This window comes from Dromaius novaehollandiae, chromosome 2, assembly GCF_036370855.1.
Source record: "Dromaius novaehollandiae isolate bDroNov1 chromosome 2, bDroNov1.hap1, whole genome shotgun sequence".
Classification (NCBI taxonomy): Eukaryota; Metazoa; Chordata; class Aves; order Casuariiformes; family Dromaiidae; genus Dromaius; species Dromaius novaehollandiae.
The window spans coordinates 141302761-141319584 of record NC_088099.1 but is presented as its reverse complement, the minus strand read 5'-3'; the positions used below and the strand labels follow the sequence as shown (position 1 = coordinate 141319584).

The window sequence follows — 16824 nt, the reverse complement described above, 5'->3', positions numbered from 1 at the left end:
ATATTAAAAATGATCTGTTGACTTGGCCTAATTCACCTCCAATCAAAGATGGCCTTTTTTTTTTTTTTTTCTTTTTTTGTCAGAATTTTTTTGCCTTGGAAAAGTAGAGACTGGTGTAAGAAGGACTGTTTTCAGGTTAAAAAAAGTATGCAGTCCTACAAAACTATACAAGAATTGTTTGGCTTTCTTATTCCAATTAAGCTTCACGTTTTAAGTCACTTATTTTAGAATATTTACTATTTAGTATAAAAAGACTCAAAATAAGAAGTCATCAAAATGATTTGTCTTTTCACTTCATCATAACAGCATCCTGAAATCATCTGGTATTAATCTGTTCCTTTTCCCCTCATCCTTTCCTTCCATTTCCCTCCCACACATTATTTTTCTTTAAAGTTTTATTACTCATTCTTATTTTCATATATATATATAAAACCACACACATATATATGCATACATACACACACATGTAGACTTATTATGGGATACAGATTTTGGTTCCTGAAGAGGGTTTTTTTCACATCTTGTAATTTATTTTCACACAGTGAGATTTAGAATGACATAGGCCCTATCAGCTTTTTACTAAGTTATATAACTTCCTGGTTTTTCAAAACTTTGTAAAGATGAGATGCAATAGCTGTAGATGAAGAGGTCAGTTCCGATACATAAAATACTCTTTCTCCATCTATATATTACACATCCTATATGTTTTATAGGAGCAATGGCTAGTTCCTACTATATTAAAATTAAAAAAGATTTGTATTCTTAGATGATGTGTAAATGTACAAAGTACTGAATTCCGAGCCAGTTTTTCTGCAGTATATACTATATATTAGAGTAAATGTAGCAGAAAGCCAAAGAACTCTCTATGTTGTTCACATATTTCCTAAGTACTGTGATGTTATAAATATACATAATTTGGGCATTATCTTGGAAAAGCTGTGGGTCTGGCTATACAGGAGGTCACATAGATTCGTGTAATTCATATTCCTGACACAGAGTAGGAACTTCCTTTATGTCTCATTTTAGGTAACTCCAAATGAATCCTTTGTCTTACACTAAAATATTTCTACAAATGTATTAACTCAGCATTGATCTTAAAGCCAAACTAAGTCAGTTCAGCCTGCATTACATTCACCAAAACCATACATTTTAGAGCAAAAATTATATTTTACACAGTATTTGGGAAGTGTAAGAATTGCATTCTCCACAGGTTAACTTCTGGATTTTGACTTTGGAAAATGTAGTTGCCAAACCATTGGTTTCCTAAACCGCTCTGAAAGTGGAAAGCTTGACTACACAAAAAATGAGTGCTTTCAAGCACTGTGCCTGAAGGAGAAGAGCACGGAGCTGGAGAAGAGCCGTTCATACACCTGCTGCAATAGGCAGGTGCATTTGGTGCCTGCTGGCCCTTTCCCATCTGTGTTAAATGAATATAGGCTCAAAGAGTGTCTGTCCCCAGTTTGGATGAACAGGAAAGTGAGGCTCTTTAATTGCCCCTTCCTTTTTCTATTGTGCTGAATTTTGGTATCAAGGTTTTAATAGTGTTTTATAGGCTCCTTATGTGGTAATAATTTAGCTCCAAATTTATTGGGACAGTGAATGTACCCAGAACTGGTCTGAACCGAATACAGATAAATTCATAAGGCTACTGAAATACATGAAGAGAATAGAAAACAGTCTTTCATTTTTTCTGTTCATTTATGTTCCTAAATTCTTCCTCTTCCGCATGCTTTTCACATGTGAGTGAAATATTTTACCTTTTCATTCATAATAGCAGTTAGCAAGGCTTAGCCCTAATATTTTGATTTCCTAATGGTTATGTTTCATACAAGATTAGACACGGGGGGGGGGGGGGAGGAAAAAAAACCACATTGTGAGATTACTTAAATACATCTTGAAACCCTGCCAATACTTCCTGAAAAGAAAATGTGATATACAGGTTCTTATTTTGCATTTAGACTAAAAGCCTCTGATTTATATGGTAGGCCTTTTAAATTCCTGACAGTTTTATTGCATGCATCTAAATTCATCTTCCATGTTTTAGCTTGTGTGCCTGTTTTCTTACAAATTCTGATCAGGTTGTTGTTTAACAGTTGTTCCTTAGAGCTGAGCTCTAGTTAGGAAGCTGAATGCACAAATGCCTCTAAACTCACTTGCCTCATTTAACATGCTGTGGCCTCATTTGTCTTCTGGGCTCTGGTTTTGATCGCTTCCAGCTAGGTTTAAATCACTCCTTGGCTTCTCTTTTTCATATTGTCAAATGCTAGCTCCTCATCTCCTCGTGCCTCCTCCGTTCAGCGGAGTCCTGCCTGCCAAGTCTGAACGCAACGACCCCGACCTGCACCCAGGCAGGGACAGGCCAGCTTCAGGTGCACTGCGCCTTATTCTGGACGTGGGGGAAAAAGTCCTTGCCGTGCTTTGGAAAGCCATGAGATCGTCTTTTTGATTGGATTCTTCTTTAAAGAATGTAATTTACTATGATGCCTATAGATTGCTACTGGATTGGTGCTGGATCTAGTGGCAGTGTTTAAAACAATTCTGCTCCCTGGACTTATTGATTAAATAAAATAATAAGCCTATGGGGCAGCTCTGTTTTATAATCTCTCACAGAAAAAATACTGTCCACCTCTGTTTTGTGTCATCATCCTACTTTGATGAGTGGAAAAGTGAGGAAAAGATTGCTGCTTGTTACAAGTGTAAATCTAAATGGAAATTTAAGGGAAGGGTCATCATCTTTCACTGGTGAGGATATGTCTTTGCTTCAGCTTGAATTTGAATTATGGATTTAGATTGTCTTCTTGAATCTCATTATCATCATGTGCTGCCCCTATGTCCCACCTACACAAGGAAAAAGAGGTACAACTGTGGTGAGGCTCTTAATCCTGGTATCTGGTATTTTTCTTTCCCTTCCATAATGTCTTCCCTCCATCCAGTAGTCATTTGTCCATCATGAGCCAACATCCAAAGAAAAATGCTTGCTTAATGTAGGCTAGGTAGCGGCTTTGCCTGCTATTTACAGCAGGACAGACCTAGAACTTACCAAGAGTGGGAAATTTAACTATGATCACTTTTCACATGTTTTCTGTCCCTGTAGTTGGGGGATATCAAAATTAATGTTGAAATCTCAAGCATTGTTATAATATAAAAAAACCCTTAATGTTCTTGAAGGATTTTTTTTCTTTTTTTCACCTTCATTTGTTGTCCCCAGAGTAAGTTTGCTTAGATTCAGGTTGAACATAATCTGTTCACCTGAAACACTTTATTCCCTCTTAGGGACCATCATGCCCCAGTTCTCTTTTGCAGTTCCTGCTGCTCTGTGTGGTAGAGCTTCCTTTGAAGCATGGTGGCTTCTCAGACGAAGGCAGTGTATCTTGAGAAAGTGTTTGTGAGGCAGTGTTTGGAGGATGAAGACATAAAGGAACGTCTTTCCAGCCTTTACCTGCACAAAGTCAAAAGTTGTTGAAAATGTCCCTCCTACTACCACAGAACTGAGAAAGAAAATAATTGTGTGAGTTTTCTATTTGTTCTTAAATAACTAGGCACTATTTCATGATTTATTTGTTGAGACATGTTTCTCCTTATATAAAGATTCATTTAGTATAGCCTGTTATTAATAAACTGATCAAGTGACATTACTTACTTTTTGTGCTGACAAGACATGAAAATATATATGCTTGAGAGAGCATTTTCTCAATAGGTGCAATTTGTAGATTTTTTCCATTTCCTTGTTCTTTCTGATGGGACCTTACCGTGCCTCTGGGTCTATATCTGTGACTGTACGGTTGCAGCATCAGAGCGAATCTAGTCCAGCCTGGTGTCCGCGTGGTCAGCCACTCCGGAGAATTCCTAGAGCTCTAGAGGAAATGCTGATAATTTCTATTTTGCTGTGTTAATAACTGGATGAGAAAAGAGAAAGTTGTTTGGGGTTAGTCTGAGCTGAATATGTAGAACAGGCGGGTCTGCTGCTGGGAGGGTATGGGGATCATTTTGTTTTGCTTATGTACAAAATATTCTTAGAACTTTGAAAACCTTTCTTTCCTGTCTAGTATGATGTTGGCTAACCTCATTTATGAATCAAAAATGCAAAAAGAACAAGACCAGAACTTTTTGAAACCTGTATACAATTCCAGTTGCATGAGCTATTGGACAAAGCAGAAGAATATGCAGATTTGCATTTCTATATTTTAGGACAAGCATATCCACAATATTTTCTTCTAATTTTAGCTGCCTACTGTGTTGATGCTTATTTATGGGTGTGGTAGAATTAGAATACTCAAATCTCAGTTGCTGTAAGAGCATTGTAATTCCAACCTCCTTTGCTGTCTCTTTAAGCAGTTAAAAGGCCCCTTTGCTTCCAAATTTGATTATATAGATGTATGCATATTATGATTGCATATATTGTAGCAGTCTCGGGAACAGTAAGTGCCTGTGGGTATTGCTGCTGACTGGTAAACAACTTGGAAAAAAATCAAGCCTAGGATTGGAATCAAAAGGAAATGTAAATGCAATTGCCTAAATAAAAGGCTACAGATAAAATGGATTGTTGATGTATAAATTACTTGCAGTTAGTACAGAAAATAATTGATACTATGATGAAGTTAAAATAATTATACAGAAAAATGCTACAAGTTCATATGGCTTCGATGTAGGTGAGGTATTCTGTATGTCTCAAAATATGTCATGCGGTTCCCAGACCACTGGGTGCACATATTTTTGAAAACTCTGAGAATCCTGTGTTTGGGAGAGAGAAGATGATGATATAGGACCTGGTCCTGCCAATATGCAAATCACACAATGATTTTCAGGGAAACAGAACCTGAATGCTAGTTATACTCTGTAATAGAGATTTCAGAAATAGCTTCTTCTAATTAAGTGAAGTAAAGACTTTCCTTAGTGATACAACCTTAAAATAGTTTGGACAATTTGAATTCCATTCTAATAAGTAAGGAAGCACTAGATATAATGCGACAGCATTAATGAGGCAAATATGAATCAAATAAAACTTGTAGTCACTTTAAGGCTATTATGCAAAATTTCTCTGTGCTGAATACGACAGAGCTGGAATTTTCAAGATCCATGCAAATTGTACTAAAGCAGATTTGCATGAAGCACTGGAAGAGCTTTTGTGAAATGGAACTAGTGGGTGTTATTTAAGTAACAGTATAGCAGCTATTAACAAAATAGAAAGATCCAAAATACTAATTTACTTTAGATGTCTCTTCTAAAACATGTCTAGATTTGATATAACTGTCAGCAAATAATACAGTATTGCAAGCAACCCTCTCAGAATCCTGAAATTCTGGAGATCAAGAAATTCTCATGCCTGACAAAACACACACCCTAGTTGCAGTGCATATTATTTCCACCCATGTAGAGAAATGTAAAATGTTATAAAACATCATCGGGAAGCCATATAATCTTGAGCTCTTACCTCAATCCTTACAAAAGCTTACACATGAAAAAAGGAATGAACTATACGCGCTGTAACTACCTGAGATACATTATTATGTGTTTAGCATTATTGCTGCCATCTTCCTTTCCATCATCATCATCGCTGCCTTCCCCACTTCTGCCATACCTCATGCACGTCTCCAGCCCCATGCGTGGTGTGCAGAGCCATCTGAATCCTGTGACAGTGGACTCACGAACCGTTCTCTCCCAGGCAGTGAGAATGCCTTGCCACGCTCCAGCCACCAGGGGCTTCTGGACTCTCCCACTTGGAGTTTAATGGATGTAACCTGGCAGCAACCAGTCTATATGTCTTCTGTAAATGATCCTCCAAGGGCTTACCTGTAGCTGTGCTGTCATGCTCCCAGGAATAATCACAAGGTTTGTGTTCATCTTCGTAAGTCTTTATTCTGTGATGAAACACATTAGGGGCAAGCATTGCTCGTAGACCTTTGTTAACTGTGCTCGGGTTGCCTATTCCAGACATTGCAAAACCAGTTTTTCAATAGTTTAGATATTCTTCATCTTTTCTCCTGACACCTTGTGGAAACTTCTGTTTTGACACTGTCTTTACTTACAGAATAATGTATGGTGGAAGTTTTCCTCCATATGAATGTGGTCCATATGTATACTTATGGACTGCATCTATAAGGATGACTGGGAAGTGAGGAGAGAGTGGTTTTGATTGGCTTTCTGGTATTTTAACCATGGACAAATGTTATGTATTTAATTTGCACGGTAGTATTTGCATAGTGTGCCTTAAGGAACAAAAAATTGTGTTTTATATGCTTGCTCCAGTTGCTCAAATAAATATACTTTGGAGGGTGGGGGGAATAAATCAAAATATGCTGTTGAAATACCGCTATTTTTTGGCATGCAGTGCTTGTGCTGACATTGTATTCTTTCCTGAAGCTAGCCTGAATGTTGCATTGTTGATATGTACCTCTCAACTTTGAAGTGCTTTTTGGAATGTGTAGGTGTGAACTAATTTCTAAGCTTTTCATTACACCACCCATGTAAAGGTCTTTTTCTTCTTGTTTTCTGCATTCAAATAATCTCACATGTTCATTGCGTTATCAGAAAAGTCTTCTGCATGATCCACATGTAATGTAACATTTTGAAGGGCTTTCTGTTTTTTGTTTACTTACAGACATTCACTTTAGCAATGCTGTATTTTCTAACTGCTTTGTAGTGTTTGGGTTGTTTTCCTCTGGGATTCAAAATGCACAGTTCAGATTTGAATTGCAAGTATGTTGCATTCAGTTTTGTTTAGTACTTCTTAGGCAGAAGTGGATATTTAGAAAAAAGCATGTGAAAGACAGGGCATGTACTTAGTGACTCCTTCTCTGTGAAACCCCTCCACCTTCCAGCAATCATTGGCTCAGTACTTTGGGTATCAGCATGATTCATAGCCCTTAATGAACCCTTTTTAAATGACTTGTGTAAAAGTCATTTTTGTACCCAGTGATACTTCTAGCCTGCACAATTATTTCTCTCATGTAATTAAATACAGTTCAAACAAGTACAACTTTTTGTGGACGTCAAACCTGCTGCTTGCTTTCATTTGGTTCCTCTTAAATCTTCCACTGTGAAAACAGTGGAAAAGCCTTTCCTATTCACCTTTCTCATTACTCATTACCAAAGAGATCTCTGCACTGCTGCCCTGCAGTCATCTCCTCTCCTCTCTGAGGACTCCCGGTCTGTTTAGTCTCTCCTCTTGAGGAAGCATCTCGTTGTCATCACTGGGTGCTTTTTGTTGGTATCATTTTAATTCTATAACCTTCTTTTTTGAGGGGATGGCCAGAGCTGCAGGTGGTATTCAAGAGCATTAAACAAAAATGTTTTCAGCAGATCTCCAGGGCATCGCCTCGTGCTACAAGTATGCAGAAGAAGCCTCGTGCAGTAAACAGAGCCTGACTAGAATAACTGAAGCAAACCACAAGCCTATCACCTAATGCATCGTTACTGCCACGGGAGGCGAAAAATGCCAGCCATGTTGTGCAAATGCAGATTTGTATGAAGGTGGGGAGGGAGGCAGTGTGTTAATAGCCACTTCGTACTGCCAGACAAGCATACTTGTATTATGTGGTAGGGGGAGACTGTGATACTGTGCAACTCCCTCGAAAACACTGCCACTTTGCCTATAGACACGGGGATGCCGGTGGCAGCAGTGCATGAAGCTCTGTAGGTCCCTCACGGTTAGCCACAATGACTCTTGTTCCTCTACTGCACTCATATAGTTTACGTAAGAGAAATAAACTACTCCCAACATGTAGATGCCGGGGTTTTTTAGGCCTTCTCCTGCAGTTAAGTTGTCAGACCATTGCAGTGCTGTGTTGAAAAAGAAGGAAAAAAGTTTACTTTTTTCCAGACTCGGATGAATTCTGGCTGTCAGCAGTAGTTTAAATCACAGTTCTTCCTACAAATAAATCAAATTCATAACCACCTCTTCTGGGCATTCATGAATACCACATATACTAAATACATCTCTGAAGAATAAGCGTCATTCTTCAAATGAATGATTTTGTTTCTCTTACTAACTATGTACTAAAACTCCCATAATAGTCACAGGGGGCGTAGAGACATCTTTCTATATTCAGTAGATAGGAATGCATTAGATTTTCCTCCAAATCTTTGTTGCAGTAAGGGACTTTTACTTACAATTATGCAAAGATCAAATTGTATGGATTCCCAGCCCCTGGGATTGTTTGTATGCTTGATTGTTTCCACCATAAATGGTTTAAGTGTATTAATTTTGTCTGTTTGTTTTTGGACTGGACTGCCAGACATGCTCGTTTTAGCAGCTCTCAAGATCTGTTTAGAGGATAATATCTTATTTTTTTCCATGCTGCTTTACAAAAAATCAGTTTGCAATTATAAAATGAAAAAGTATAATGAATGTCAGCACACTACTCATGGATTGTGTTAGGAACTGAATGGATCTATGATATTGAATGGCAGAGATGAACTCCTAATGCTCTTGAAATCTATAACAGAATTCCAAACAAATTCACTAGCACCAGGATTTCATGCCTTTCCATCTGTATTGACTGCATTTGGTAATTGATGGTTGAATACCTGAGAGAATTTTTTTCTTTTTGAGGAAAACACTAAGCATCCTTTCAAAGTGACCTGTTCCTGGGAGGTGTTGCTGGGGGACGCAGGGAGCCAGCTGGTCAGGCTGAAGTAAAAGCTGGAGCCATCTGTCAGGTTCTTTCTAAGATGCAGTAGAAAACTTTGCAGTTGTATGCAGAGGATGAACAGAAATAAAACCTAAATTTTAAAATATCCCCTTTCTTGCACACACCAGTCAGTGTGTCTACTTACATATGTCTACTTCATATCATAGAATTTGAAGACACATGTTCCTCCTGGATTAGCTAAATGAGCAAATCCTTTGCAATCTGCAACCTGGCAGAATATGAGAGACAGATTTGAGTTTTCTGCCTCTGTCTGGTTGGTTAAAAGCACAGAGGAATGACTATATAGAAGGTCTCTTATAGCTGGAATTAATGGGGTGTATGACATCTGTTCTAAGGAAAATGCAGGGAAATATAAATGGAACAATTTTTTCTTTTTTTAATGAGATATTAACCATAGTCCAATTGAGTTACTGAAACAGATGTGTGAAATGTATGTTGTGACATGGCTATCTAAAAATGTGGTGCTGTTCAGCCCCTAAATAACCCACCTTTCAAACAAATACTGCATTTTCAGATCCAGTCAGTGGCATTTGAGTAATGCCTCCTATATCCTTTTGTGTCCTTCAACCCAGGATGGATTGTCTCAGTTAATAGTCAGTATTAGGGCCTTCATAGTCATTTCATGTTAGTCTTTTCTTTGAACTTTACAGCTTTTGTTGTGGAGATGTCTGACTACTTTAAAATTCAAACGAGACAACCACCTTACTTCACAGAAGCCACCAATAGCCAACAGACAGCAGTAATGACCATCTTGGGAATTCTTGCCTGTTAAGGGGCTGCAAATTTTTTTTTAAATACATTTTGTTAGATTTCCTCCTCTGAATTTCTGTGATTTAAGGGTAGTTACAGAGATATTTTTGCCCATTCTCATTCAAGCCTCAGTCCCGCTAGGACTTTGTCCTTGCTGTCAAATATGCATTTCCAAGTCATGGTGACTCTGAAACGCTTGCTGGTGTTCTGTCTGCAGTCAGACTGCAGCAGGGTCACTTCAGGGCAGACCAGCCTATCTTGAAAGAGGCTTGTGTTGCCTGCTGCTCAAAAGCTAGTTGAAGGCTGCTTTGGAGTACATAGAGTAAAATACAAACTAAACTTTGCCACGTTATTTCTTCCATCTTTTATGTATTTTTCTACAAGCAGACAGCATGAAACAAAGCAGGAAACCAGGAAGGTGATCCTGAAGGGCTTCCTGTTCAGATGCCTTTCAGTCAGAGAATAAATCTTGTTGCAGGCTGACTGTGCATATTTAAGTCCAAAAACAAACAAACAAACAACACATGGCTAGTAGTAAAGCAAGGTGCTGCAAAAGGGTCAGGCTTACGAAGAAGCAGTTCTCTTGGCTTTTGCTTGAAAACATACATAGAATCCAGGTTTTTCTTGCAAGACATTGAAGTCTAATGAAGATGCGGGTTAAAGGCTACTGTGTTTTTGGTTGATTGGTTGTTTCTTCTTCCCAAACTATTTCTCAGCCATGACTGTAGGAATATACAGTTCAGGTGGCCTGAAGGAAGATGTATTTGAACGAGTTGCTTGTTAAAGTCATTCCTTTAAAGTTCTGTCCTTACTTGAACCTGCGTTCTACTCAGATGATCCCGTTATCTCGGAGACTGGATTAATTCACACCCAGTATCTTTCCATCTTTCCTGGCAGCAAAAGCACTATCACCATGGTCTCTCAAGAACAGTTTGCATTTTGACAGTAGTGTACAAACTTGCTTGTCTTTCATGCTTCTATTTGTTAATTTTAGTACTCAAGTATCTATGGATGTGAAACTCTCACCTTTGAGGTTTTCTGCATTACAAGAGTAGCACTGGAAGGCTTGGTCCTGGTTTTTATTTTTTCTTTTTGCACATTAATTCGCTATAGGCATTTGAACTCAGTCTTTAATTAATTGCAAGTCACCTGAAAAAGGTCACAGGGCGTTTTTACTGTTCAGATGACAGATATTATCACTTTATTTCTATATGATTCTCGAAGAATAAACACACTACATTTGTGACAACAACTTGGTGTTCCCCACAGTGCAGCAAGCTATTTTATTGACCAACTGTACACTGTAATTCACAACTTTATTAATTGGACTGTCCTTCCAACAGCCTCGGTGGCTTAGAAAGTAATCATAAAAAAACTGGAATATAAGTCATAGAGATATCTTCCATTTGTATAATTATTTCAACTCACCAGCTGCCTGTCTTCCTCCGTGGCAATACATTGGCATAATACAGGGCATATATACACTGATTGATCTTTAGACCTCACTTGCCTTGGTTTGAAATTCTGGAGGTATTAAACACTTCGTAGTTTCATTATGCATAACATTTTGCACACCACAGAAGCAAGACACTTTGTATCCTTTTGAAAGCTCAGTGGGAATCTTCGGTCAGAGATAGGTAGGTGATTTTCCTCCCAAAAGGCATCTTATAAACCTTCAAAAGTTTCAAGTGGCAAGGAATTGTAGAGATTTCTTTTATCTTACCTAAAATATGGCATAGTCAATGACATAGCAGAATTTAACATCATAATGGAACACAATATTAACAAAATCAGTAAAATACTCTAGCCCTCACTTTAGGTAAATACATTTGTCTAACTGCAGGCTTAAATCTAGAAACCCTCAAAACAAGACCTCACTTTCTGGAGCATCATTTTGAATACCAACAAAATATCTAGCAGTTTTCCATACTTCTCATGCTATTTTTAATCACAGACAATGATGTCCTTTTCAGTCTATGTATGCATGTTCCTAAAAGCCTTCCGTTTGGTCATACCAAGCTGTTCTGGATGGTGTCCCTACTGATGCCATGTATGGATCATTGACAAAGATCCTCAGAGCAAAGGTTTACTCAATCCTCAGAGTAAAGACTGTATCACAGTGACAAACTGTTCTTCCCACATCTAGAGAAGTCTTTGAACAGCAGGAGCTGAAGGAGGGAGTCAATATACACGGAGTACTGTTCTTTATTTCCCACAATGCCACTGTTACTCGTCCTTAAAATGAGCTACTATGACTGCTCTAGCCTATAACAAAAAGGAGGTGGTACTTCTACAAAGTACATAGATAAACTGGAACCTGTCACCACAGGACATTGCCTATGTAATTAAGGACGAAGCAAGGGAAATAACTCGAAAAGCCGCTAAAACAAAAGATGCATCGTCTGTCTCAGGAAGTCCCTAACCCCGTGTCTGCTGGAAGCTGGGAGGATACCGGGGCAGGTATCACTGTGCACGTGCCCCTGCTCTTTCCATCGATGGCACTGTTCGGGACAAGACGCTTGTCTGGATGAATACCCATTCTCGGGCAGTACAGCCTTTCCAACACGGAGGCAGGATGAAGTCCCTGCCTTCCTGCCCTGTCCGTGAGGGCACGCAGGAGCTGAGGAGGGCTCAATGAGTAATTGTTCTCAGTGACCACATTCATTTCTAACAGCTAACTTTCTAACTGCTAGTCCTTTCCCTGGACTAGCAATGCCACATACAAGTATAGTAATTTCACCTTTATAAGGTTATACATTAAATTCTACTTATGCTTTGGTACTTTAACATTCCTTACAGAGCTTGGTTGCGACTTGAAGATTTTCCGGTCTACTAACAGCAGTTATTATTATTACAATATTAAAAAAAAAATCATCTCTGCTTAAACTGCAGTATTCCATTCTCAGCGCAGGAATCCATGCTACTTAATTGCAACAAATAAAAGGAGAAAATGTTTAAAAAATAAGGAAGCATACAGTTCAGAGGGAGGCTGTTAGCATAAAATCATTACCCTAATAAAATTGTCCTTTGGCAATACAAAACTTAATCATTTTACTTCACTTGGTTTAGAATTTCAGAAATATTATGATCCCTTCATCTCAAATCAATATGGCACTGCAATGTCATACATATCTTCTATTTCCAGGATCAAATCAAGTAGTCAACTATATATATTAACAGTTTAAGAAAAGCTTTGAAAAAATCCAGTGTGTGTATAGAGTGGGCTTCATCATAGCAGAACATTTGTCACTATTCAATAATTCTAGTAGCATAACTTCTATTTTGTGTTACTAGAGATACAGCAGATGTCAAAACTATGGTGATACCGTGATAGTGAGTCTACTCACCATCACTCTAAGTGGAATTTGAAAGTGTTTTTGTAACTCTCTCTCTTGTAGAACTCTAATAAAATGACTAGATCTGGGGAAGATGAAGAGCAGTGGTGTCATTTACCTTGACTTTGACGCTGTCTCCCACTGAATCCAAATTATGATGTTATGATCTGGATGCATGGACAACTAAATGGATAAAAATGGTTGGATGGACAGGCTCAGAGGATAGTGGTTAATACCTGGATGCCAGTAACAAGTGGAGTAATGCTGATTTAATCAGCAAGCGAAAGTATTTCTGTTCCTTTTTCCAGAACCTGCAGTTGCAGTGCACAAAATGGCATCTGGGGTAGCAGCTCATAGTGGGACCCTTGAATTTAGTGAGAAACAGCCTGTTGAAATTATTGTGGAGTTGAGAAATGCAGTTGCAGAGCTATGACTGAATTCAGAAGATCAGAAGTTCAGAAGTCAGTTCCTGGCTCTGGGGCCTTACAGCAACTTTGTGCAAATAATTTAATTTCCTTGTACCATCTTCATCTGTGGAAATTTAAGCCAGGTAACCTAATCAGTTTAAATTATAGGTTAATTTGTTGGTATCTCATCTTCTCTGAAATAGATTACGGGCTGATCATTCAAATGCCCAACAGGCTGATCTGAGGGCACTTTACCATGTGCAGCTACACATGAACTTTAGGAGGGTGAGATGTGTGTGTTGTAACTCATTTAGCAGGAGCTGAAAGAGGAAATTAATACGAGGTTAATTTACTGCTGCTGTTGTTCTGTATTCTGCTGGGACATACAGTAAATGTGCTGGTCTTGTTTTATATGAAATAAAACAAATTGCATAATCTACCTATAGAATGAAGACTAGTAATACCTTACTGCCTTAAATTGTCTTTAGATTAAAGAAGAAGTCCCAGTCAGTGGATATTAGTGGGCCAGGATGCAGCCCAGTGGCAGCTGAAGCTCAGACACCTCAGCCCAGTAAATCTTTGCTTGCCACTAAGACGACTACTTCTGAGGAGGAACAGAACAACACCGCAAACACACAAAGGCGCAATCCGCGGAGGAGTGAGTTGAAGAGATATTACACCATTGGTGAGTTTTCTTTCACAGAAAATTTCAAATGTAGTTAGTAAAGTGGCAAGGTCTTCCTGTTCATTCATGCTTTCTTTCCTTTGGTTAATTGTATTTGGTTGCTAAGAGTACTAATGTCCACAGTGAGCATTAAGTTGTTCTATCTTAATGCTGATGTCCAGTTACCCTTAAGAATTAACCTGCTTTATTTATCTTGCACTGTTTACAGAAATTCTTTTCCTCAGCATTTTTTTTTCTCTTAAAAACTATTGAATAAAACATGGAAGCAATTCTCTGAGGAAGGATATAGAAAAAAACCACCTTTAGGCACTGATAATTTGGAAAGCTAGAAGGACTTCCAGTCTCGAGGAGAAGGCTGTTGAGTGTGAAGTATTTCCAGTACAATGTAGCCAGGATTAGTTATGGGGTTCTGGGTATTTTTTTCTGAGTATATTGGATTTCTGGATATTCTTCTGAGATTTCAGCATCTAAAAGCTTCCTAAAACCATCTTAGGTATCCTAGCAAATGTTTCATGCCTTGCTTCCCCTTAAATCTTTTCAGGGCTGAGACTTAACTGACTCCTTTGATAACTACAGAGTAGTGTGTTACTTTCTGAGGATCAATGTAGTCACAAACTAGGATTAGGCAGGGACTGTAAAATAGAAAATAGCAGATTCTAGTGATGTGGTTTGTGTACAGTTAGGCTGTTAAGTAGCTTAAACAAGCATATTAAACCTGTTGCTCGCCTAATACAATTACACAGCATTTTCACCTTGTTTTGACCTTGTTTGCAAGTTCTTCTCAACTAAAAACAATCCTTGTCCAAGATCAAGCAACATGAGCTAATCATTATGATGATAAATAGATTACAAAAATGTGTTGAAAATCTGATGCTTGCAGCTGGCTTTGCTTCTTTCATTTTAAAATTAGTATTCTGCTATGTTAACCTCAAACCAAACTGGCTAATGATAGTGTTTATGGTGGTGACTAATGTAGCTTGAGTAAACTAACATCACTTATGTTTTGTGTTAATCTCTCATTTTTCTTAACAACTTCCTTCAGTAATTATAATGATAATGATTTTCATAGCACTTGATAGATACGAGAGCTGAGTTCAGATCTAGATATCTAAAAGAAGTATGGAATCCATGTTTAGGCATGTACAAATATGCATATTTTATGTTTTAAAATACAATTTTCAGCATTATTTTACCTATTAAAACTTAACTTCAAGGGACAGCCTGATTTGTTAACCACTACCCATAATATTTAATGTGTGCTAACCACACAGCTTAAAATTATCGCTATAGAAATGCATAACCAGCCTTACTTTATCAACTTGTGGAAAGAGTAAAATCAAAATGATAAAAAACTATGTTTTTTGGATATTTACATCATTGTAGGAATATATACATTCAGATCTCTGAAGTGCTTTCCGTAAACCTTATTCTACTTTACAGACCCAAAAACATGTGCGCATTCACCTTGCACACACGTGCTTTTCAGGAGAAATCACAGCAGCTTGTGTATGCTCTCAGCTACTGTGAGCAGCTATAGCCAATTGTCTAACAGATTGTGTTCCAAAATCTTCATACTCTGTAGCATCAAAATATTTTTTAATTTTATATCTCATCTTATGCGTACAGAGATTTGCCTAGGACCTCTGGAGGGAAAAAGTATCCTGGTAATTTCAAGAGATTTTAAAATTCCATCAGCACTGCTCCTACTTTAAAGAATCACCCACAAAATACTTATTTTGCATTTCATCTTTCTGATAAATTGCATGTCAGATGCTCCCCAAACTTAATGAGTGCAGTTGTAGTGTTTAAAAGTGGGGAAAAAATATGTTAGAGAGAGAAGGACTGAGATGAAGATGCAACAGGGAAAAGCTATGTGCTCAGATAAAATGAAACAGAAAATGGAGATACAGTGAGGAGGAGGAATAACTGTTCCATATGGCAGGCTCAGCAGGCAGGAAGGCTCCTGCACCTTCAGTGGTGAACTTGTGTGAAGAAATTGAGTGGGAACTCCTAGATTAATAAGGCAACTGTAGGAAAAACAGTCTGCATTGTGGGTTGGATAAAATTGTTTGGGGAACTCTAGAAAGAGCACCCAAGATGCTTTAAAAAAAAATCTAAAATTAGGCTTTTTAGGTGCTTCAGGCACTTAAAAATTCAGGCCACTTGTTTCTGAAGTGAAGGAGAAAAAGTAAGTATCTAGGTCTTCAGCACTCTGAAAAGTGGGCTGGAGCACTATGATGGAGTATTACAGGGGTAACCTGTATCAGCTGGATGCTGTGTCCAGGCTACAACTAGCTCTTAGCTGGGCTGCGCTTAGACCAGCTGCAGCATCACAACTATGTTGCATGTAGAAACCAGCTGAAGATCTCTTGATGCTTTGATGCCTCAGGATATAGGTTTAGCAGCTTATTAAGGTGACTTAAGTATCTCATGTTGTGCTACATTACCCTACAAAGATAGATACTTGAAGAGTATTCTCTGGGTCCTACTAGCCATGAAAGTTGTGGTGTAAGATGCTTAGATGCCCCTAAGAGGATGTTGCCTATCTACCTAATACTGTTTTTGTAGATGTAAAAGGCTTTATTTTGTTCTATTTGCTATTAAAATAAAACTACAGCACTGGTATGGAGTAAATTAATTATTTGAAATGAAGATGGTAACATAAACATATTTTCCTGATTCTAGGAATCAGGCAGTAGAAATCATGAAGCAGAACATTAGTTTATACTAGAAAATGTTGTTAGAGTACAGTATTGGGGGGGAAGAGGAATGAAGCAATTTTTAAATAGTAGGTCCTTATACTTTCCTAAAAGCCTTAGTGCAAATCTTGTTACATAGGTGTCTGCTAGGACAAAATGCCGTGGTTCTCTAATCATTTTGCTCAGTTGTGCATTTAAAAAATATATATTTATATTCCACTTGCCAAAAATAGAAACAATAACTTTTCCTCTACAATTGCTCGTACAAATGAGATCATTAGAAAAATTTTTTTTAAG

The 16824-nt window shown here is 38.0% G+C and overlaps 1 protein-coding gene across 8 annotated transcripts in view; it reads left to right on the top strand.

Annotated features, from left to right (window-relative positions):
- The window catches only part of OXR1 (oxidation resistance 1), a 276903-nt gene that overhangs the window by 126051 nt on the left and 134028 nt on the right, over positions 1-16824 (top strand). For 4 of the 8 annotated variants that reach the window (XM_026119614.2, XM_026119610.2, XM_026119608.2 and 1 more), the window contains exons 2-3: positions 5663-5829; positions 13632-13828. In XM_026119614.2, the coding sequence (XP_025975399.1) occupies positions 5771-5829; positions 13632-13828 (256 nt within the window). In that variant the 5' untranslated portion in view covers positions 5663-5770. The remainder of the gene's footprint in view (positions 1-5662; positions 5830-13631; positions 13829-16824) is intronic. The other 4 variants (XM_064507616.1, XM_064507617.1, XM_064507619.1 and 1 more) reach the window with 1 other exon arrangement.